The sequence below is a fragment of the Pyxicephalus adspersus genome, chromosome 5 (assembly GCF_032062135.1).
Source record: "Pyxicephalus adspersus chromosome 5, UCB_Pads_2.0, whole genome shotgun sequence".
Lineage (NCBI taxonomy): Eukaryota > Metazoa > Chordata > Amphibia > Anura > Pyxicephalidae > Pyxicephalus > Pyxicephalus adspersus.
The window spans coordinates 77,435,339-77,459,833 of record NC_092862.1 but is presented as its reverse complement, the minus strand read 5'-3'; the positions used below and the strand labels follow the sequence as shown (position 1 = coordinate 77,459,833).

The following is a 24,495-nucleotide window of genomic DNA, read 5'->3' as shown; positions in this document are numbered from 1 at the left end:
ATAAAGCCCAAAGAAGAAAACTAGTGCAGACTTGGATCCTAATCATTAAAGATGAAAACCAAAAGCATATCTCTTAAACTCCAAACTCATGCATGTTAAAATCATAAATACATTTATTTAATAAAGATGTGTACAGTACAAAGACTACAATGTGCATTGATCTATGAAATGTTTTTAGAACTACACCAAACCGAAATCCTATTGGTTAAACAGTACTGCACTTTGACATATCCTTACACACAAATTTACAGGGTATTTTCAGGTAGTAATTACAGGGTATCTTTATAGATCAAACTATATGGTAACCCATGCAAAGGACAGTTACAGTAGTGCAGCATGCTAGGCATAGCAGCACTACATCTACACACATGGGATTATAATTGACATGTAATACAAATGCAAAATGCCTAAGGCTATGGTTACAGTTTGGGTATTTATATTTTATATGTTATATAAAATAAATGTGGTTTGTTTTCCTTTGGTGGAAGTTTGGAGTTATTGTTTTATGTGTTTTTCGTTATTATTATCCTTTTTTATGCCAATAGGTAATTGTACACACAGCTGTAACTCAAGTTAAAAAGTACCCACACAAGTGAAATAATCAAAGAGTCAATTATTACCAGTTTTGTTTTTTTACTGTATCCCTGATGGGTATATTCACCCCCTCTATTTATCCTGATGACCACTGTTGATGGGAAAAAAGTTGTAGGGAATATACATTTTTTTTTAATTGGTACCAGAACAGTAATAGAGGGGAAATGAATGCAACTGGTAAAGAGACAGCCTTCTATATAGGAAATTTTCATCACTTGAGAGATTACCTATTGTATACTATTGTAACAGGATACAGACAACAAAAATACTACTATTTCCCTTTAAGTTACAATTATTTGGTAATGAATCAGTGCTAACGCTCCAAGCAGCATTAAAACATGAGGTCCATGTAATCATACCGTGAAATCACATGATCAAATGCTAGGTGAGTCAAAAAGAAATCTACTTACAGGGTATGGTTGTATTGTTGTAAAGGGATCAAAAAATGAATTAGATGGGTCAGCAGGATATGCCTTTATCTTAAAAAATACAGAGAAAATGATTATTTTTGAGCACATGAAAATAAAAGGAAAGCAATCATGAAGAATGTAATTTTTGTTCTGCAAATGAAAAACCTCTTAGCATTTTTCCTGTAAACCAATTACTGCTGTAAAACATTATACAGAATAGACACAATTTTAGTGGTAACATCTTTTTTGTAGTAGAGCACACCACAGCCACTTAAAACTTTAGTTTTTGGGTGCAAAACCTTTGGAATTTAGTCATGCTACTCAATAGGAAATCACAACTCCCAGGAAACATTAATTAATCACAACAGGCACAGGTGATGGGAAAATAACTGACATTTTTAAAAATAAGGATTGTTATTTTAATGTGTTTGATTTTTGAATTGAGTCCAATGTGATTTAAAAATGTAAAGCTTTCTGTCAAATGGCTAATCTTTATGGATATCATCCTTCCCTTTGTACTGAAATATTTGATGTGGAAAATTCATAACATGCAACAACGAGTCAAGCTTACTCTATTATCAACTGGCTACAACTTCCCTAGTTCCTTTTTAATTACATCTCTTCAAATCATGGCTGCTAATTTTATAAATTAAACCTCTATTCAAATATTTAAAAAGAACATCCTTTAGTTCAATTATTTGAAAATTCAAAAATATTTAACAATGTTTTAAAATAATGAAAGCTATACCATAACCACATGTTCAGGGGCACAAAGCTAAATCTTGACATAACATGTCAAAATGTCAGTGTGAACTGTGATGATACAGTATTTAAATTTAACACACAATATATCCAAATCCAGGACAGATAGAAGGAGACTTGTCAGCCATTAGGTACTAGTCCAGTGGATATGTATTGCCAGTGAAAACGATTGGTGGCAGTACAAGGAGTAATTAAAACCATAACTTATAGTTGAGAAAATTATCAGTAGCTTGCCAGTCTTTTTCAACATCAGTTGGTTAGATTAGATCTCAGCGCCTTGGTTTAAAAACCTACTTCTAGGTAAGTAAGCCAAGAAACCCAGCAAACCTTACAATACTGAATGTTTAATTCTTCAAAGGTAAAGGTAGTTCATAGTAGTGACAGGACTAGTGATTGTTTCAAAGACTCCTACTGAGTTTCTGATGTCAGTTCTTCTTTCTAGACATCTCAGAAGGGTTTAAGGTCCATATTCACTGCATCTTCTCCAACCCTTAAAGTAGAATTAAACTTTCCTGTCCCAGTTCACCACAGGTACCACCATCTCCTTTCTTCTTTTCTTCCTCACCCTGATCTTTGGCCCTCTTGATTGGCTGGGCCAGGATGAAATAACTTCATTCAATACCAGTACTCACAGGAGAACCTGGGATTTGCTGGGTATTCAGGCTACAATAATGAGCTGCATATGTGCAACACAGAGGATCCACATTTAGATTTGTGCCCGATTGTGCAGCTCAGAGTACAGTTTAAAGAATATGAACAGACAGGTATGTTTGTTTTTGCAGAGGTGACATAGCATGTACCTTCTACAATAAAGAAACTGTCTGTTTGCAATTTTTATAAAAAAAAAAAATTAGGTTTGCTATTTCTTTAGGTTGCCATCTGACAATCAATCAAATTTAGAAAAAAAAAGGGCAAGTAAGGGGGGCAATAAATTTAACTTTTTGTGGAAACCCACAAAATTTACTTTTTTTTAACTTTATTTTTGTATTATATCCTAACATTTAGAAATGCTAATGATAATGTAGTTTTATTAAAATAAAATAAAGTGCAACAAACAATGCTCATGTGCAATTATTTAGAAACCCATAGCAGGTAATATTTTGATAAGCCTATGACTGGATTTGTCATTAGACACACTATAAAAGCAATTGTCCAAAGGGTGTGTTATTGCCCTTTATCTGTCATAGCACTACTAGTATAAATAAGCTATTCAAAGTAGTATTTACATCTACCCTAGATACAGATAATTAATAAGCAATATATTATTTTTACAATCATCTGTGACATTTCAACAGTCTTTTAAACTATATTCATATCCTTTTCCCTACTTATTTTCCCAATCAAAAGCAAGTCTTCTGATCCATATTTTCAATACAGTAATTATGTTGTATTAATATTTCCAATTAAGAGCATTTTGATTTATTTCTTTTGCTGTAAAAAATTAATTAAAGGAGAAATGGAACAACAAATGGCTTCAACAATTAGTTGAGATGTTTTAAATATCTTGTAGTATTATAAGGAACAATTACATAGCACCTATGTTTTACTGTTCTATATTCAGATAATCACAAACCCCAATACACAGAACTCATTTACACACAAATTAAGAAATATCGTTACAAGCATTGGCGCCTCCCCATAGAGTACAAGTAGTCCTCAAAGATGAAGATTGTAAAAGTACAATGTATGAATTAAAGAACATCATTTTAAATGGAAAGTTTTATGCTAGCTTCTGATGACAGAGTAATTTGCAGTTATAAATATAAATAAGTAACTACTTTGTCTGTCTTTGACTGTTTTTGAAACTGGGTATTGCAATTAAACACATTCTTCTAAACCAAATATTTGAATCATTTCTTGATCATGTTTGTCCTTGCTTTAATATCACTGGGTGTTAGCAGGAGCTATGTTGAATATGTGCCAACTTCCAATATTATTTACATAGGTATGATAACTAAAGAGGAGTGGCCATACATGCTCTCGGAGCTGTCAGGATGAATTTTTCAATTTTTAAGAAAATCTTGCATACTATTGGGCTGCCATCCTCATACATATAATATACTTAAATACTTGACAAGTCACAGATCTTAAAACAATTCACCTGAAATGCACATAGTTCATATTCCAGATCAGGACTTAATGATTAGTGAATTGATAAGGACTACTTAAGAGTATATGTCTTCTAAAACAATTCAGCATTAGCAGCATCCATATGTCAATAATGACAGATTAATTTTAAGTTATTCTTTACATGTAAGTGCATGTTAGACAGTTAGACATTAAGAGTCTAATTTGCTGGAGTGAGGTGAGGTACTGTGAACTGAACAATTATCATGGGGAAGGAAATGAAAAAAAAAAGGCCTTTCCTGCACATTACCCCATCCATGAAGCCTACACAACTGCTGGTATGAATGAAATCTGCAACCTCTATAGGATATATCTCATAATCAGAACACAGCTTTTCACCTTCATTGGGACACAAGACTAGAACCTTGCTTTCAGCAAACAATGCTAAATGTTGAATGAGTGGTTCATGCTGTACCAACAAATCTGATATGGACCAAGGTCCATTGTTGCATAGTTAATGCATGTCTGACAATATGTAATCTTTCACAATCTTGTATACTTCTGGCTAGATCATTTCATGATTTTTGGCATGCATGTCCTTATTTACAAATTGACTGTACAAAGAATATGTGATACATACTGCAGTTCAGCTTTGAATTACGGAATACAAGCCTTAAATGTACCAACAGTACAAATATTTTTATTATAAAACTATAGTCGACACAGCGTTGCAAAAACTGATCATATATAATCTAATAATGACAGGTGCTACATTGGTATTTCCACTTGGTAATTGCAATGTAACCATTTGCTTAGCTTATAAAGAAAGCAAATTGCAAAACTAAAATATTACAGTTTTGATTGTAGTACACTGGTCAGTGCTTAGAAAATATTCCAAACGAGACTAAATCAAACTGTATAAAAAAACAAAGATGTAGCCGAGAGTGGGCCCCCATGTTTATGACTGACAGCTCATGATGGTTTCACCGTGCCAAGATAAATTTCAGTTTCCAACCTAGCTGCTTTACTTTCCTTAGGATGACATCTGTGCCCTGCTGGAAAAATATTCTTTGTTTCTATAAAACCTTAACATTGCATAGACTTAAAGCGTACCTAAGCTCAGAAAATTCACTTTACATAAAAGGGTAGATAACCCTTTTATGTAAGGTAAAAATTCTGTTTGTATTTTTTAAAGTGCAACACCCTTTTTATTTTTTAAAAAAAAGGGTGCAGCACCGCCCCCTAATTTGGAGCACAAAGCCTCCTGTGATACCTACATCACGCATCTTGGGAGGCTCTTGGGTGCTCCTTCTGCGCATGCCCACATGCCTTTAGTGAAAAGGGAAAAAAACTGCTGATATCACGCATGCGCAGTGAGATAGGCAAGTTTTTTTCCCAACCTACGTCACCCGATCTTGTGCCTGGGACAGGTGATGTAGAAATTAAAACCCAGAAAAAGAGGTGAAGATGGCGGCGCCTGGCGTGCTGGCTCGGAGACAGATACTGGGATGGCATGGGACCCAATGGAAGACATGCTGCACTCTGCAGGATTATAGGTAAGTGCATTTTTTTGGTTTTGGGCATTTTTCTTTTAACTTCCTCTTTAAGTTTTATTTTTTAGGAATTAATAAGAATGGCAACACTTTCACGTTTGCTTTAAAATTCTAAATCTCATTGCATTTAATTACGCAAGTGTTTGATGCTCCCACAGTAAAATATCACCCAGAGCATCTTTTTTTTTTTTTTTTTTTGACCTGGTTATTTTTAAATCAATGTAATTATTTTGTTAAATTTGAACATTTCTTTAGCGAATTTTGGCATGGATTCTGTCAGTGATTTCTTGATCCAGCTCTTTCACAATCCCACTATAGCTGTAATCTATTGCTGCTGAGAGAGGTAGAACAAAGCTGTATCAGCTCTGTCGTAGTCTCCGAATGACACAGAAGTGCCATGTCTTCAAATATGATGTCACTCCACTTCTGTAAACACAATAATAAAGCATTATCTTTACACAGATTTACTATGAAGAGCTCTGTAAAAAAAGCAGAAGCCCAGTGGGCCACACACAAAGCACTGGATTGCTGCAAATTGGGCATGTGTGTTTAGGGGATGTATGCACACAAAACTGCATTTTTTTATATTGATTTACAGACATTTTATGAAGTTGTGAGTTCAGGTTTGTTATGTAATAGCAAAATTACCATATTTGGTGCATGGTCATGCATATTTAGTATAAATTGTTCCTAAAATATTTCACAGTCCCTAAAATACTTCCCTACAGAAGGAACAAAGGCAAATCTAGATCCCTTTAATGGAGATATCGATGCATATTATTTCTTTCCAAAAGTACTGCACTGTGTTACTAAGGTAACCTATTTAGAATAAGTCTGAAAGCTTTGTATTAAAATGAAAAGCATTATTACAAAAGCAATTTGCACATATTTTATTTTAGCACATGGAATGACTAAACAGACTAGGTTACAGATTTAGGAGTAGTTTCAATTAAAATTGCATACAAGCAAGAAGCAGCCTTTGTTACATACACAGGATTTAGAAATCCATACATTTATTTAATGTATCCATGTTAACCTTTCAGGTAGAATGCAAAACAGTACTGATTTAATCAAGAAATGAAACAACTTTGGAAAGAGACACTTTAGAGGCCATTTGCAAAAAAGAATTGTTATATTTATCTGAACTGTGCTTTAATCTGCATTGATACTTTAAACCACAGCCTTTATCTTACAACTATTCAGAGAATGCAGGCTCCAGTTAATAGTTTAATCTCCAAATGCAGCATATTGGCATATGATGCCAACAGTCATCACCAGTCTTTTTTCAACCTTTTTAAGATAAGGGAACCCTTAAAAACCATGAAGGACATAGGAAACCCCTGCTTCAATCACTATATCCATAGCTCACAATGCATTAGCGTGAACGTCAATGGGAAGAATGCCACCATTACAGATGAAATGATCCAAATGATCATTGGAGTCATTTAAACTGAGAAGGTCCAAACTGCTCATGGCTTAAGGAACCCTTAGCAACCCCTGAAGAATTCCTATGGTTCCATGAAACCCTGGTTGAGCAATACTGGTCTATACAGTTGTTTATATTTCACTTTCCTTTACACCCCGCCCTTCCATCTGCTTGCAGTTACTTTTAAAGGAGGTGCTTAATATGCCTGAAAAGGCAGTAAGGTGAGTGAGTAAGAACTGTGTATGTTACATTGATTCCATTTGCCAATTGGCACCAAAGGGAAAGGTATGATAATGTAGCTGTGGTTTTCTAATAAAAAAATATAGGATGAAATTTCTAAAAGACAGAGCTGGTGCTGTGTGAATGGCTGCTAAGAAACCAGAGCCGAATATCTACATAGCAGACATAGGCTGTGGCAGCAGGGTTGACTAGAGCAGCACACAGGAACCCGCATACACAATCCCAATACAAAATATTCTTCCATGCATCCACCCTTTCAGCAAGTGCCAGTTGTCGGCGTTGCTGTCAATTCACTTTTTGAGTACTTTTGTTGGTACATTTCCAAACTACTTCCAAACTAGGTGTTTTAGGTGTACTGACTTCATAATAGACAAACTGTCTTTATTACCTGCTACTTGAAAATTATCTGAATCAGATCAAAAACTCTGTTTGCCATGCTGTACATTCCAAATTACCACATTCTTTACAATGAGCTTTATTTTTTCAATTTAAAACCATCTTATCCTGTATGCTGTTCTGTACATTCCTTATTTAACACAGCCTCATTCTGTTCTTTATTCTTTACATTCACTCACACCACCTCATTTTATATACTATGCTGTAGATTCCCTAAGCCACGTGCCTTGTATACGTCATACTCATTACCTGCTTATAGAGCATTACCTATTTCATACTGCTTCATTCTGTATGCTGCACATTCCTTGTTTCACACAGCCACATTCAGTATGTCTTACTCTATATTGCCTGCTCCATACTGTCTCTTTTTGAAAGCTCTGTTTATCCAGTCATTCTATATTCTGTGCTGTGCATTTTTTTGATAACAGCACACAGTTCTGTATGCAATGTATTTGGTAATTTACGCTGCACCTGTTGTTTTTCTTTGGCCCTAACTGCAAAATGGTAACTGCTACTTTCAAATAGCTTTGACATGTTTGCACATCAGTAAGGGCCACAAACATTGCTGAAACTTTTGTAAAAAGACCATAAAGTATTGATATAAAGTGAATTTGGTTTTCCACAACACTAAAATAAGTTTTCATGACTTACCATTGGTGTGGCTTCTGTAAAATCCATCATTAGGTCACCCGGCTCTAACGTGAATGAGCTGTTTGCTTTACATGGACTCTGTAAAAACAAATTGCATACAATGTAGTGTGTACCACAACTGCAGTCATTGATATGATATACTTTATACTTATAACTGGTCCACAAGTAAGCATGTATGCGGAATAAAGTACATGTTACAATTTTTTATATATTACCTAAACAATGAAAAGTTTCAGGATAATATTCTAGTAAACATTTAAACCAGGATTAGTATCAGAATTTTTATGCAAGCACCCACAGGTGTCATCTACTTTGTGTCCAAAGCAGCACAGGGAAGTAAAGATATTTACAGGGTGCTTTGTTCTCCACCAAAACCTTTTGTGTTTGCTAGTGCAATACGCCTTTTATTTAACTGTTGAGAAAGGCTTGGCTGGGATAGTAGTGCCTTGAAACAAATAAATCAGTCAATAAAGAAAACACTTTCAAAGGTGGACTTAAAATGTTTTAAGCCTTATAACTCTAAAATGCCTTATTGTGATTATTACCTTTTCAAAAGAGGAAGCTTGAGAGTTTCCATTGGAAGCCAGGAGAAGGGCAGCTCTCTGTTCAGCAGCAGATTCAGCAGCTACTGCTGCAAGCGCTGGAGGAAGATCATCCTCATCACTATGATTACTTAGGAAACAAAAAGAAAAATTTTTACCAAAATAACCCCAATAATCTTTTACTCTTTGTATACCTTCCTGTTTAGCTTATATTTGAAGCAGAACTAAAGATCCAAAAAACAAAAGTAACCAAGAGGAAAAAAAGTTTTCCCTGTCTCCTGGTGTTTTTTTTTTATTACACTGTACAGCACATGTGTCATGCAGTGTAGACCCTGGCTCTATTCCCAGTGGTTCTGGAAATAGACCTAGATGCCGGGGTGGACCCAGGGTGACTCAGAAAGCATGGCAGCAAAGATGGCAACATCAGGGGATGCAGAGGTTAAAAGATCAAGGATCTGTCATCACTGGAAGAGCTTACAAATAGGTAAGCATGTACCATAATCAGCAGCTCAGCATACTTGCAAATTATGGCAAAAGATCACCCCCATCAGTGTGGGTTTAGTTCTACTTTATTACTGGCTGAGTATACATGCAATGAATAGATAACCTGTGTGTATGTCATACTTTTTTAAGGGTTCACCAGTGGAATAAATACATTGGGCTTGGTTTATTAAAGCTCTGTAAGTTTTTTTTTATGTTTTACTTTTCCCATCCTGTGTCACATCTCATCCTTGACCACATCTCAGTGCTAATGTTTTTACTGTGGCCCCTGTCAACTGCTTCTGCACTTTGGCAATGGTTGTATGGCATTTCTCAGGATGGATTTGTGAACTTTATCTGTGTAACATTTGTTAAAATTGCTACTTGTAGTTGAAAGCCCTTCTGACAGCATGACAAGCAAAAGTACAACTAGAGTTACCACCCCATCACCCTATAACAATAGGTGTCTTAACAAGAAAATTATGGCAGCATTGCCATACATTGTTTTGATGTAAACGTTTGTTTTAAAACATTAAACATGACTTTTAAAATGATAATAATATGCTAAGTCTTATCTGACATTTTTAGTGAGAAGTAGGTGGGGCTATGGGTATCATTTGCTGCATTCATAAAATATCATTTTATTAGCCCAATGACATGCTTCTGGAGTAGTGGCCATCATAAAAACCCAGAATCTTCTGGGCAATACAGAGCACCTCTCTCCAATAAAGCTGAATATGTTTGGCAATCCCAGACTGCCTATGATTTTTGTCTATGGTTGTGTACAGAGCAGCCTGTAATGTAAAGTCCCACATAAATATTGGGCCATAATTGACTTCTTTTTTTACTGTGCACACTGAAAAAAGTATGCGCACTGATGTGTTGAGTAACTGGTAGAACTTCCTAGTAACCTTTAAAACCATGTTTCTTGTAGCTGGTGATCTAAAAGGTTGACCATTTTCCAGAGATGTCCCTTTTTTTGCCAAATACCTATTTACCTTTATAGTCTATCTTGACATATTACGCCTTTATACCCCACCACTTCTTGTGCGAGATATTTAAATCTTTGGACAAATACTGCTATAAAGGTTTTCAGGCAGTAGGTAAATGCATACAAACTGCTTATAATAACCACCTGTATCAACAACTATTGTTATGTTCAAAATAGCAATAGCAGTAATAAAGTCTTAAGGAAATGAGGCAGCCCCAAACTATGATTCTCTAGTCACCAATTCCTACAAAGCAAGCAATTAATACTTACCACCCACACTACCAGCAGCATTAAACTCTGCTGCAATAAAGAGAAACATTTTGACACTTCTAAATGTGTCTGATTCTGGTCTACCATGCTGAACCATGCTATGGTTCCATCCTCCAGCCCTGACATGGCTGCTGTATCATGTAGTGTCTTATACTTCCAGAAGTGTGCCAAATATCTAGGATCTTTTAGTAAGAGTATCTCTTCAAATAAGTGTAGTTAGGCGGTATATTCAGTTTATGGGTATTATTGCTTTCCATTGATTTTTTGCTTTAACCTTTTATGAAACAAGTAGCTTTAGGAATTGCACACTAATATTTTGTTGTGATCTTTGCAGGATGACTTTTCATAGCAGCCATAATGTATTTATTTTAATAACAGGCAGTTCCTCTTACTATGGATATATAAACTTTTAGAAACACTTTTGAAGCCTTTTTCAGCTTTATTAATCGTTGCAATTCTTTATGCAAGGTACTCTGAAAGGTCTTTTGTTTAAAAATGGTTCAGATTACCATATTTTTTTCATAAGAGCTACTGTGCTTCATGCTAATTCAATAAATACATTAACAATAGTCTTTTGTTCAATATCTATGTGAGTTCATGTACTGGGATAACAAGCCCTGCAACTGATCTATATACTGTAAAAAAGCATTATCATACTATATTACACAATAGGTTTTCCTTGGTATTTATATTCCTTTGTAGGATAATAACATGCCAAAATGCATGCCAAAGTAATTCTGATTGAATAGTTTACATCTTTGGATTTGCAATAATAGATTAGTGATAAAAATGGATGGTTACATTGATGAATGTTGTTGCAGAAAAAGGGTGAAACAAATTAGCTATATACTGCATGCAGCCCTATAAATATTTTTTGAATGGTTGTACAATATAATACAATGTTGGTATCTTTCAGCATTGCCATGGATTTGGTTTTGGCACAGTAGAAGCAAAACAACTCAAGACATGGAATTTATAATATATGCAGTGGATTACTATCGATTTTTTAATCTATTGGCGGGCAGGATCCCTTATGAGAGTGTTGGTCTTCATACAAGAGGGGAAACTAGCTAGAAGGGAGCTTGCAGGAGGGTACGCCATTGCCATGGTGGACTTACTTTCAAATTCCCCATTATATATATAATTCCTTATTAAAGATGTGATCTGACTGTACCAGACTTCAGGAAACATCATACACAGTTTTAACTCAATGATACACCACCATAGAGAAAGTTCATAGGTGGAGCTCTGACAAAATGACTACATGTTGGAGGTGCAAGTTACACACCGGTACCATGCTCCATATATATTGGGATTTGGCCAACACATTCAGCTTTATTGGAGAGAGGTGCTCTGTATTGCCCCGAAAATTCTGGGTTTTTCCGATGGCCACTACGGCATAAGCATACCATTGATATACTGTCATAGGGCTAATATAAGGCTTCGCTAATTCTTCATCTTTTGAAGGCAGCTAAGTGTTTGTTTTTCACTGCTGCCCCATTTATAGGCACGCGGTTGTCTAAGACACATGAGATATACTTTATGGAGGAAGCTCGTGCAATTTCTGCAGATAATGTTAATACATTTCTCCAGTCCTGGACGGTATGGCTTATGTTTGAATATTCTGTTTTATATAAACAACTTACATCCTAATGTTTTGACTAAACCTTTGTCACATATTGAATCTTAGGATAAAGTGGGAAAATTGTTACCCCCTTTCTCTTAGCATTATTCATTTCTTTTTGTTTTATCCTTAATTACTTCTTTACAGTTTCTAATTGCATGTTTGTATTTCATTTATGTTATTTATGGTAGACTCTATACTTACTTTAGTTTACTAAAGTTCCTTACTTTAGTTTATCTGACTTGACATTTGGGCCATTTTATGGTAATATTTACTCTGCATACTCCCCTTAATTTTGCAATACCAATTTGAAATGTAAAAGAAATGTAATAAGAGTACAACTCCTCTACAATTACATTTTTTAAAGTTATCTTATATTGTAAATGATTTCTTTAAATCATACATATATTTGATCATGTTGTAAATATTATATTTTTTTTTTACTAAAATTTAAAATATAACAGTGCCAGCTCAGCTGATAAAAAGTTATTTTAGGAGTTTTAATAGTTTTTAAAATTAAATCAGGAAGATTATAACTTTGTCTCCCTGAATATTTTGGTATTTCAGTAAGTAAAATGCATCTGACCCCATAAAATGGTTTGACAAACTGAATAGGAACACTTTACCTTTTCAATTTTTTACACTCCCTATTATCACCTTAAAACTAAACCCTCATGACAGTGCATTTGAAATAAAAGATCCTGATGATAGGATGGCAATAATGGTATCTTAATTCCTAGTCTGTATCTACTTTGGTTCTGTTGACTTATTGACTAAGGTTAATTCAACATTTTGTGTGCAGAATACCCATTATGGTTTTAGTATTCATCATTTATACCTGATACTGCTAGAAATACATATTTCATACAAAAATTTATCTAAATACACATTATATACAGGATAGGCCAGAAATATACCTGTGTCTGTTACAAAAAAAAAGCCAAAGTACATATGGAACACTGCTACACTGGACAAAGACATACAATGATGCCATTTATAGACGGTTTTTAGAACGTGCACATGCTACATCAATAGCAAATCCAAGACAATGGCCCTAATTCATCAAGCAGAATCGGATGATCGTTCGCGCATTCGTATTCGCGATCCGAAATCGTACGCCGTCGCGCAATTCAGCAACTGAAAAAGCTCGCGGCCGGAGCCGCGCATCTCCGGCAGCTTTACACTGGCGAGCTTGCATTAAAAGTCACTGTTCCCCTAAAAAATCATTCTTTAATCCGCGATCGATGGCCGTGCGTACTTTCGCGTTTTCAATTATTTCATTTCTATCAAGACAAACGACAATGATATTTTAATTAGATCACAAATGCTTGGTGAGAATTTTTTACATTTCGCGCCCCCTATTGCTCATTATTATCAAGCCCGGAATCCGGCTGGCAGTGAGGAGGCGAGTGTACGAGCGCACTCGACTCCGGACCGCGGGAAACCGTGCTCGCTGGTCGTGCGTACTTTCGCGCTTCCAGCGAGCGCGGATTTTATTGATGAATCAGGGCCAATGCATCTACACAGGATAATTTCTATTTTGCTAAACTCAAAAGATATGGATACAGTCATATTGCCCGTTCAATAAATTTAACAAGTTGCTTATGTAAGTATACTGTAGCTAATTGAAAATGCACCTGATTATATCAATTACACATATACTGGTGATTTCTGTCAATACTTAATAATACTGAACAAAGGATGTATCAAACATTGGTTAAATATTAATTATTTTCTACCAAAATAAGGATATAGTTTATCAAGCATAAATGCACAAAATTGTAACACTTACAAACTATATTGTCTTGTCAACTTTTTTAACCTTGGTGGTCTGGTTTCCTGCTTGCTTGACGATGAACCTGTAGAGTGTATGCTTTCAGCACGGGTAGATGCAGGACTCCTGTGTGATAGAGTACATTTATTTACTAATATATAAAAAAGTGCAGTATATACAAGTAAGTATACAGTAGGATAACAACCCTTTGTTATATCAACTGCACTTAGGCTTTATAGTAAAGTTAACATATGGTTAGCATATTCAGTAAAATCTATTTAGCGTCCAGTTATGGGTTTACAATGACAGCCAACAAAATTATGCAACAAACATCAAGCAACCAGTCATTAAAAAATAGCTAATATTTTCCTTCACAGGTTGCTGTTAAAGCTGGGTTTTGATGGAATACTAATGTTTTCCCATAATAGTCAATGTTCTTCAGTTTTGAAGATCTTTTTGTAAATCAGGTCCGTTATGTAAGACTTACCTGCTAAAGCTCCCCCTTCCAGGTATGCAAGAGCCACAATGTTTCGTCAGCACTAACTAGGGTACAGGAATGGTTTATTTATTTGACATGGCTCAAACCTATCAATAGGAAACCCTCCTAACAACATGTATAAAGAAAATTATGACTGGTTGCTATAGTCATGTGAAAAAGAAAGTACACCCCATTCAATTCAAGGTTTCAGTTATGAGAAAAAAAAAAATCTGGTATTTAGCATGTCCTATAATTAGGTTATTACAACCTTAGATAAACAAAACAAACAATGCGTTACATATTACACGGTGTCATTTATTATTTAACAAAGACTAAGTCAGAAAGCAGGAGCAATGTGTGAAAAATTATGTACAACCTTACCACTTCCTTAGGAAATAAGAGAGTAAGTAACAGCCAGGTGATGCTAAAAGGGCTACATCATAAACCTTTACATTTTTCACAGTTCAATTAGAAAAAGACTGAGTAGAGAAAAAGACAAGTATGGCTAGTTTAGAAGGGTTACCTGGTAAAAGCCTCCTATCTCTAAAAAAAAAAAACATGGCAGCAGGGCTAAGGTTTGTAAAAGTGTATCTGAACAAACCACAAAAGCTCTGAAACAATGTCCTTTGAACAGATGAGATCGAATTTGTTGTTTTAAATAACCTTAACTGAAGATAGAAGATGGTATCATTTACACATCAAGAAAGTGCTAAGTATTTTAAAATTTAGACATGATGCTGACCTTGCAAAAAAAAAAAATACACTTCCGGATGACTGCTTTGTCAAAATATGACACACTGGCTGTGAATAATTATTACAGTGATTGATGTGAAATGTGGAGTCTGACTGGCTGCTAAAGCTCTAAACTACCACTAATTGATGGTGATAGAAGTCTGCTTGTAAAAATTACTTCCAATCATTTGAATAAGTTTCTGCCTCATTTCCTAAATCCTAACAAAGTCAGTTTGAGTCTATGACGCAGAAAAAGATCTTTGTAGATGTAAATGCACTGTGCAGGGGTATAGTTCTGTTCTGTTCTGTGACCTTAAACACAAAATAATGGATACTGTTGGAATATTAAAAGTGCGTGTCAACAATAAAATGCCTGCTATATTTTATGTGCTTGTTTGTATTGTGTGTGTGTGTATATATATATATATATATATATATATATATATATATATATTTTTTTTTTTTTTCAAAATTTAAGGTCAAAATTTACACTGCTTTATCCTCATTAGACTAAAAAAAATAGATTTAGAATAGATTTAGAATAGTATAGATTTACTCCACTATGACAGCTTTAACTCCCTATTACACAACTACAATTTATTAGGCCAGGTTAGGTGATAGAAGAAAATGTTCTACATAAAAGAGGTGATACTATCCAAACAGGGTTGATTTACGTGCCAGGGGTTATGCGTCTATAGGCTTCAGTTATCTATCCTTTGTGACTGTATACACCCTACCTAATGCCAAAGTGTACTTAGTGCCTTGGAATGTCTGTTAGATGCAACTAGGCCTTACCTTTTTGGTTTTACTGTTGTGTGCTGAAGTAGTTCATCAATGTATTAAGTACTTCTGCTGGCTACTGTGCAGTTGGCTCCAGAAATAGTATGAGGAGATAGTCTTAGTGTCCTTTTTTCTCATATTTCAGGGATGAAAGATATGTCTAACTCTACATGAACTGTGTTCCCCAATGTTTTAACCTGTGTTTTTGCATTTCCATGAGCCATTCCACACCAGGGCATTTGTGGGCATCACAATTTTGTTGCTTGTAAACACTTTCTTATTCAAATGCCTACAACTGCATATATATATATATATATATATATATATATATATATATATATTTATATTTATATACTTATAAACTCCTCCATTTAAATCAATGGGGTGTATACAAGCATTTACAAGTGTTGACAAATGCTCCCATTGAAAAGAAATGGAAAAGTTCACAGGTGTTTATATACATTTTAAATGCCTGATTTTCACGCCTAGAAACACTTATGTCACACAAATGCCCATAAAAGCACTATGGGCTTTTATAAGTATTTTTTTGGCTTGCTTTAAAATTTAAATGAACAAGCGTATACAGCCCCAACTATGAAAGTTTGGCTATTACAACTGGACAAGATCCAGCACATGGAGCAGCTTGTCACAGAGGATGGTATTAGCTGACGGCTCCGCTCCCCTGATTGCTCTTGCAGCCCTGTAGTATGTGTTCTTGGATAGAGATTCTCTATCCAAGAACACAGGAGTCCTGCAGCTGTGTTATCATGAATTAATGCATCCGTGGGAATCATCCTGTGATAATTCCCACAGCTGCATTCATTGATGAGCACAGCCGCGGGACTCACACTGACAGGAGGAGTACCGCGGCTGCATTCATTGACGAGCACAGCCGCGGGACTCACACTGACAGGAGGAGTACCGCGGCTGCATTCATTGACGAGCACAGCCGCGGGACTCACACTGACAGGAGGAGTGCTGTGGCTGCATTCATAAATACGGCAGTTGGAATCCTCGTGCACAGGAGGATTCCCATGGCTACATTCATGAATGCAGTCCAAGTACTCCTCCTGCCTCCTTGGGCACTAGAGTTTAAATGAGGGCTTGCCCTCATTTAACCTCTAGTGCCCAGGGATCGCGCACAGGACGATTCCCACAGCTGCATTCATTAATGCAGCCGCGGTACTCTTCCTGCCTCATGAATGCAGCTGCTGTACTCCTCCGGTAATGATTTCCTCGATCTTCCCATGGGTCCGCGAAATCGGTTCGCCAAAATTTTGCACACTCATCGGAAGTTCGAGGAAATTTTCACGAGAATGTTAGAGGCATTCTCTCATCCCTAGTCATAAATATGTCCAAGGCTTTGTGAACTGAAATCTCCTAAATATGAATCTCACAGTGTATTGTTTCTCAAGGTTACTTTGGTACTGGATTAGATATTTCATGTGTAAATAAAATCGATTTTTTTTCTATGCAGCAAAAGTAACCTTGAATGCACATCTGTTGAATGTTTTCTGCTAAAGCATGTTTTTCCACTTCGCCTCTTTATATTTTATAAAATGCAGGACACATCCTCAGCTACTTATGAAGCAAGCAAAAAGAAGTAATAACAACTAAAATAATTTACTTCATTATTCTTTCTACATCATCCTCCTGAAAACTAATTGCTTGCTATGGATTTTTGTATTGTGAGATCACTGAGCCGCTTTTTTTTTTTTTTAACTTTGCACTGAAAAAAAAAAGTTGGGTAATGTGGCAAAACCTTGAATTGAATGGAAGTCATTTGCTATTTTCTAGCAAATGTTTTGAATCCTGGACCAGATTAATTCCAAGTTTGCTGGATGGATCACCCAGCTTCACTGATGAAAGTGTATTTTCTCCAGCCTTAGACAGCTTTAATAAATCAGGCTCATTGTATATAGTATACTTTCTAAAAATTTTGTTTTTAAATATCAACAAGGAAATCTACCAGGTAAACCAAATAAGTTCAGTAGAAACCTAGCACTGCTTTACATTGTGGGTTTCATTTGCTAGACACTTCAGTGCAGAAAACTGATCCAAAACCATCCCAGAATTACACAAGTGAAATTAAGTAACCTGTATGCATCTTAAATATCCTAATGTAAAAAAAAACACTCTTTCTTGTGACTGGACATTCAGGGGGAACAAAAATGATTTTACTTAAGGTAACCATTTAGAATATCTAGACCAATAAGTTAGAAATGACCCTCCCAGTACTGAAACTACTATATGCCCCATGATAAGAGCCAAAAACAGAAAGTATATTTCCTGACATCTTTTCTTTTTTTTGTAGGGTAAGTCTGATTGAGAAGCTCATGAAAGATCATACCAATTCCTATAGGATTTAACCTTTACACATGACCAAGGAATCTCCTGGGTTACAAAAAGTACAAAGTTTGAGAAGGTGGGGATTTGCATTAGAGCAGTGTGAGTAGTGCTCTTTTAGGACTAATCTAAAGAGCCTGGCCAGATTTGCAGGATGTTAGGATAGCTATGCAGCAAACTATTATGTTTATTTTTTTTTCTACACAAATGGTAAGCGAATTCCTAAAGATTTAAAGTGGATTAGAACCTTTAACTTTATTTATACCCTTCTCTACACTAATTATAGAAAAAAAAACCAAAACACTTTTCAGTTTACCTATTGCCACTCTTTTCCAGGCAGAACAGTCCCTAGTCTTTTACATTCTTTAAAGCTACAAAAGATACATTTGCCAAATATGGAAATACTATCTTTGAGTTTTCTAGTAATCCTGCCAAAATACTAATACCCTTGCATCAAATGGCTGATGAAAAGCTGGTAGAAATCCTAAATAATTTCTACAACAAATACAAAAGTATTTACAACTACCCAGCTTTGACATGTGACTTTTGTCTGAGGATTGTACCCCTTTTCCCCCACCATCTTGGAGATCTATCCCTTCAGAGCCAGCCCACCCCCATTCTTACTTACCCCTCATCAATTCTCCCCACTCTCTTTTTTGACATCTATCGTAAAAGTCTTTCCTATACTCTTTTTTCTCCTGTTTTCCCCCCTATATCTAACCCATCTACCAATACATAATTCCCCTTTCTAGGTTTGTTCCCCTCTACTAAAGTCCTTGCTATATGACACACTCATTGTTAGGAAAATTTCCACTATTACCACATTCTCTTATTATCTCTTATACGTTCTTATACATTCTCTATTATGTCTTATACATCTGCAATAAGTATCCTTAGCACTACTTATTTTGTCTTGGTTACCTATTTTTTACTCATTGCACATAAAACCATACTTATGCAGTCATTAATTGTGCCTCTCTTTCTCTGTACAACTTTCAATTAAAAAAAATATCCATGAGTATAAAACAATAACTTTTGGCCCCTAAAATGCTATAAGAAAAGTATCCTGGGTACTTGGGTCCATTAACCTATATTCAGACCAACCCTCAGGGAAGCACACGCTGGAAATACCGAGTCCTAGCTTTCTCTATTCTCCCTTTGGTACTAGTAGAGACGTCTAGAGGTGAAAGAAGTATCAAAATATTCCACTAAAATAAAGATACCATTACTTTGATCAAACTTTACTTCGGTACAAGTAAAATCACTATTCTAAAAATCTACTTAAGTAAAAGCAGACAGATAATTAAAAAAAATGAAAAGAAAAAATGGTATAACAAATCCTGCAGCCTGCCAAGAAAGAGATGGGGGCAGTTCTTGGCCACCTGGTTTTTATCTGGGTCTATACCTAGAGCCCTTGTTGCTCTATTTTAAGTAAGCTGTATGCTTCTGATTTTCCAGTCCTGGAGGGAAGAAAGCTCCCTATGTTGTGCCTGTAAGTTGCTGAGTTGGCTTTGTACAAAAAGATTTTATATTTCGTTTTGTGTTAGTTAGCAAGGGACCTCAAGAGGAGGTAATTAGTTGCCCAGTCAGGTTTTTTTTTTGAGCTTGTATTTGCTGGCAAACTTTTCTCTGGAAATAAAGAATCCTGGCAGGAGCCTGAAGTTTTTTCAAGCTTCCCCCCAAAACTTAGTTGTATATTGGAGGACCTTTGGATATTGCCTGAAACACAGCAACTCTATCTGTTAAGCATTTCCAAAGCAATAAATCATATATTGCTTTTATTTGAAAGACTATCTGCGATCAAAAACGTATTTAGATGTCAAAGCCAATGAATCAATATTGGCAATAACAGATTAACATTGTGCCTTAGGTTTATACCTGAGTCAAGGATTGGCATATAGATGGATTCCAGACATCAGTAACTGCCCTTCCTCACATTTGCTTATAGAGGAACAACATTGTAGAGGTGGAATGTAACTTTGTGGAAATATAATTACAGGTATGAACCCAACATCAGTTAAAAATGATGACAACAAACAAGCAGACACAGACCTTATATTAGTGTCCTGGAGGCTTGGACTCTTACTGAAGTCTGAAACACATGTCTCTTCCTTGCCAATCTGAAAGAAAATAATGTTATATCAAAACAATGGTAAACAGAAAATTGAGCTGCAGAATATTTGTAGTCTGTGTGGCCTGCACGCCTACAATATCCTTTCTAATGTCAATGATTCAATTTTACAGTGCCACTCTGCGATCCCTTACTGCAGGGTTATATGAGAAACTGTGCATAAGGGAGAAAATAGGGCTGGCTTATTACAACACAAAAGCATGGGACAAGATAGAATTGAATGTGGCTTACAGACTGACAGCAGAAGGGGAACATGAGAATGGCTAAGTGATTAATAGCAAAGGAGACAGAGAAGCTATAGTGATTGACAGCAAAAAAGAAAGTGTGGCAGGTAATTCTCCTGTTATTGCAACCTTCTATTTTTCAACCACAAATGCCTATTGGAAAATGTAATGACAGAAAGGGACTGTATCACTTCTATTACTATTTGTATCTATTGTATTATATTAATTGTTTTTAAACAACATACAGTATTTGATTTACATAAAAATGAATATGGACAACTAGAATATAACAGATACTATACATTGATCATATTTTAAAGAAATGCATACACTGCAATATGAAATTCTTTAGATCACAACATCTTTTCATTCAATCACCTAATGGTTGACCTTTGGGCTTTCTTACCTGTATGAAACTAAACTGTCACATTTATTTAAGATTTTATTTATAAAACAAATCAGCTAAATGTTTCCAAAAATAATGAGACAACACAAAAGACTATTTGAACTGGGAGTTTTTGAAATTTTTGCCAAACAATAATGTGGCTGTCAATTATAAAGCTTGTTAGCACGAAAACTGTAATAAAATATTCAATGTAAAACAGTAATACAGAACAAAACAGGTTCAGAATAGGCCACAATACGTTCTTGTGGTCTAAATAGTACAATTTAGGCCCCAGGGGGCACAAAATACAACATAAGATGTAACAGATTCAGGTTGGACCACAATGATTTCTTGGGGTCCACCAGGTGATAAATTGGCCCTAGGGGGCACTAGATATGCAGCATCTAGCCAGACATATACATTTACTTGCCACGCAGGTTTATAACCATAAATTTATGTTGATTGTTGTACCTGACGCATTTCGGCCTATCAGGCTTCCTCAGGGGTAGTAGTACTTTGACAACATGTGTTTGACACTTGTGGTAATTGTATCTACATTAATGAAAGTTTTTTTTTTAATCATATGATAAGGTATATATCAGTATCTTAGTATTTAAACCATATGAACTATTTTACTGAATGCATACGATGCAATGTGGGTCAATATAATGATGAACTATATATAGACAGACTAATGTTAACATATATATGTTCAATCAACTATTCCAAGATATATCAATAAGCTAGAGGTTCATAGAAATTATTGAATATCATAAGAACATGTTAAGGTGATATCTCCCCAGCACCATGAGCAGTGCTGTAGCAGGTATATTATTGGGACAGATTAGGAATCTAAGAGCAAATATAAAATGTAAGTCTATCCTAAAAAAAGTCTTGTGAAGATAGCTAGAAGTAGTGTGTTAAAGGATCTAACTTTTGATATTACCCTTGATCTGGAGTAAATAGGAATACCGGGTGTATACTGTCTTCCTTGTCTGGTGGTTTCTTGGGTGCAGAGGAGCAGGGAGATCCAGGGAACGCCACTCCATTTAAAGGACAATTACGTGCATGTGCGGCAGGGGGAGGTCCTGGGGACGCCATCCTTTAAATTGTTTAATCATTTGTTTTGTAATACTATTTTACATTGAATAATAACACAGTTTTTGTGCCGAAAACCCTGCTTTTCCCTCTTTTCTCCCTTTCATTTGTTAGTTTACTAATTAGGGTTGGCACCTAGTTCTTTGAGAACAAATAACTATTATAACCACCACCAACACCTATTATTTTAATTATATAGCTTATTACGTAAGGTAAACATGAACTGTACTAATAAAAACATTTAAAACGCAATAAAAAAAACCCTAAAGTTCTGCTTTACACAGGAGGTTCGTAGAGGAATTGTGAAAAGCAAAGCACAGAGAAGAATATTAGTAGGCAGGGGGGCAACTTCATACTGAGTATCACTATTTGATTGTGGTAACATGGAGGTAATATACAGTCAGAGTATGGTAGGTGGGGCTCTAGCACTCATATTTATGGGCTGCATATTGTTACAATTATTAATCTGTTGTCTGTATATTTTTATGAACAGCCATTTTGTTTTTCTTATATCATCATGTTTTGCGGTAGTTGGCTTCTAATAAAATCTTGCTATTATCGCTTTGTTTTGTCTTCGTCTGTATAGGAGAGGGGTTAAAAAAGAATCTGTCCTAAGTTTTAAGTTAGTCAGTCAACTGGCTGACTGGGATAGGAGAAGGCTTTTTTTATGTTAAATCTCTTTCAAGCCCAACAATCTACTTCCTCCTGTTACCTTTATTTCAAATACTACAAATCTGTACTTTCTCTTTCAGGTTGCAACTAAAATGCTTGTACATGGTCATATGCCATCTGAACTACAGCACAATCCTTCCCTGTGGCCTACCAACAGACTGGCACTTCACCAATTGATACTGAACTCTGCTGCTTCCTACATTCATCTCTTTTTCTGCTGTTCTGTTGCTACCCCTCCCTGCCATTTCCTCCACTAACACAACCCCTCGCCATCTACTAGCTCTCATTTTTAAATTGCTTCAAAATTTGTCCTATAAATTTCCTCTTAAATTTCCGGATATCATTCTATGCATAACCTTTACTCTGCACATGAAACTCTTATTTTCCACTGTGATAACCTCCTCATGGGTTTCACCCCTGCTTTGGAATGGTCTTCTGCATCACATTTGCCATGACCTAAACCTTCAACCATACCCCTAAATTATTGGATAATAGGTAAAACACAAATTCTCCACCAAATTGTATCAATGACCAAGCTTCAAAACATTCAGTGAGTAATTAGGAGGAAAAGAGAGAAAAGAAAGAGGGTCTTTTTGGCACCTAAAATACCTCCAACTAATAATAACTCCAACTTACGTACCCTTAAAATGCATCTTTTCAAACAACCATACAATTTATCCACCCATCTATCTTACAGACTCTTAACTGCTCTTAATGTTTCCATTTTTGCTGTTTAAATTCTAGCTGAGTAGAATTAGGTGAGTTGGTGAGTACTGCAACAATCCATTCTTTAGATCAGTGGTCCCCAACCTTTTGCATGTCACGGACCACTAAATGCACAGACTCCGCATGTCACTCATAGGGGAAGAAACTTCCCCCAGAATGAAGTCATGATGCCAGAACCCACCCACACTCCCATTGCAGGCTCCAGGGACACAACCTGCCCACCGTCAATGACCAAGCTTCAAAACATTCAGTGAGTAATTAGGAGGAAAAGAGAGAAAAGAAAGAGGGTCTTTTTGGCACCTAAAATACCTCCATAGGGGAAGAAACTTCCCCCAGAATGACGTCATGATGCCAGAACCCACCCACACTCCCATTGCAGGCTCCAGGGACACAACCTGCCCACTGTCCTGAGCCTGTGATGTCTCCGGAAGACGTGGTCCGCGGCTGTGGCCTGAGTGCCCCACACGCGGGGTCTTTCTTCTGACCCTGCTTTTGGGCACACCAGCCAGAGCCACGGCCCACTTGTCAGACAGCTGAGGCTCACTAGTGAGCCATGGACCGGGGTTGGGGACCCCTGCTTTAGATTACCTATATACAAACCGTGAAATATTTTTAAAAAATATGGAGTTCCTTTATTTAAAATGAATAAATAGCTGGATTAAATGGTAGTTCTCGATTTCTGTCTCAAGTTTACACTTACAAAGCATGATTCTATGCTTTCTTTTTGTCTTATGATAGTGTAAGCTTCTTTTTTTTTTCTTGTGAGAAACAAATTGCCTTATTTATTTTTCAGATCTCTAATAATGAAGAGGTAGATTCCATTAAGCAGAAAATAGAACATTCAAAGGAAAACTGTATTTGAAGAAATTCTAAACTAAAAAGAAGCATCCAACCTATGTTTTAGATATACACTGTGTCTCATCAATCTTTTATGCCAAGAGAAAAAAAAGCTGTTAGGAAGGCATAAATTAGGAAAAACAGAAGGTAAAAAAACTGAAAAAAAATCAGAACATGACCATACATCAAATAAGGATTTGTCGATAAAAAGGCAGAGTTACATTCTCAATTCCCATAAGTGCTATGAAAGCACTAATTATTAAACCACTCCATCTCTGAAACTTGTGTGGAAGAGCCCATTAATCT

General features: G+C 35.9%; 1 protein-coding gene across 1 annotated transcript in view; it reads right to left on the bottom strand.

The window, feature by feature from the left end:
* The window catches only part of EPB41L4B (erythrocyte membrane protein band 4.1 like 4B), a 159,830-nt gene that overhangs the window by 9,426 nt on the left and 125,909 nt on the right, over nt 1-24,495 (bottom strand). The window contains exons 19-23 of the mRNA XM_072411912.1: nt 20,169-20,236; nt 13,799-13,906; nt 8,645-8,771; nt 8,100-8,177; nt 1,005-1,073 (exon numbers count right to left, since the gene is read on the bottom strand). Coding sequence (XP_072268013.1) covers nt 1,005-1,073; nt 8,100-8,177; nt 8,645-8,771; nt 13,799-13,906; nt 20,169-20,236 — 450 coding nt within the window. The remainder of the gene's footprint in view (nt 1-1,004; nt 1,074-8,099; nt 8,178-8,644; nt 8,772-13,798; nt 13,907-20,168; nt 20,237-24,495) is intronic.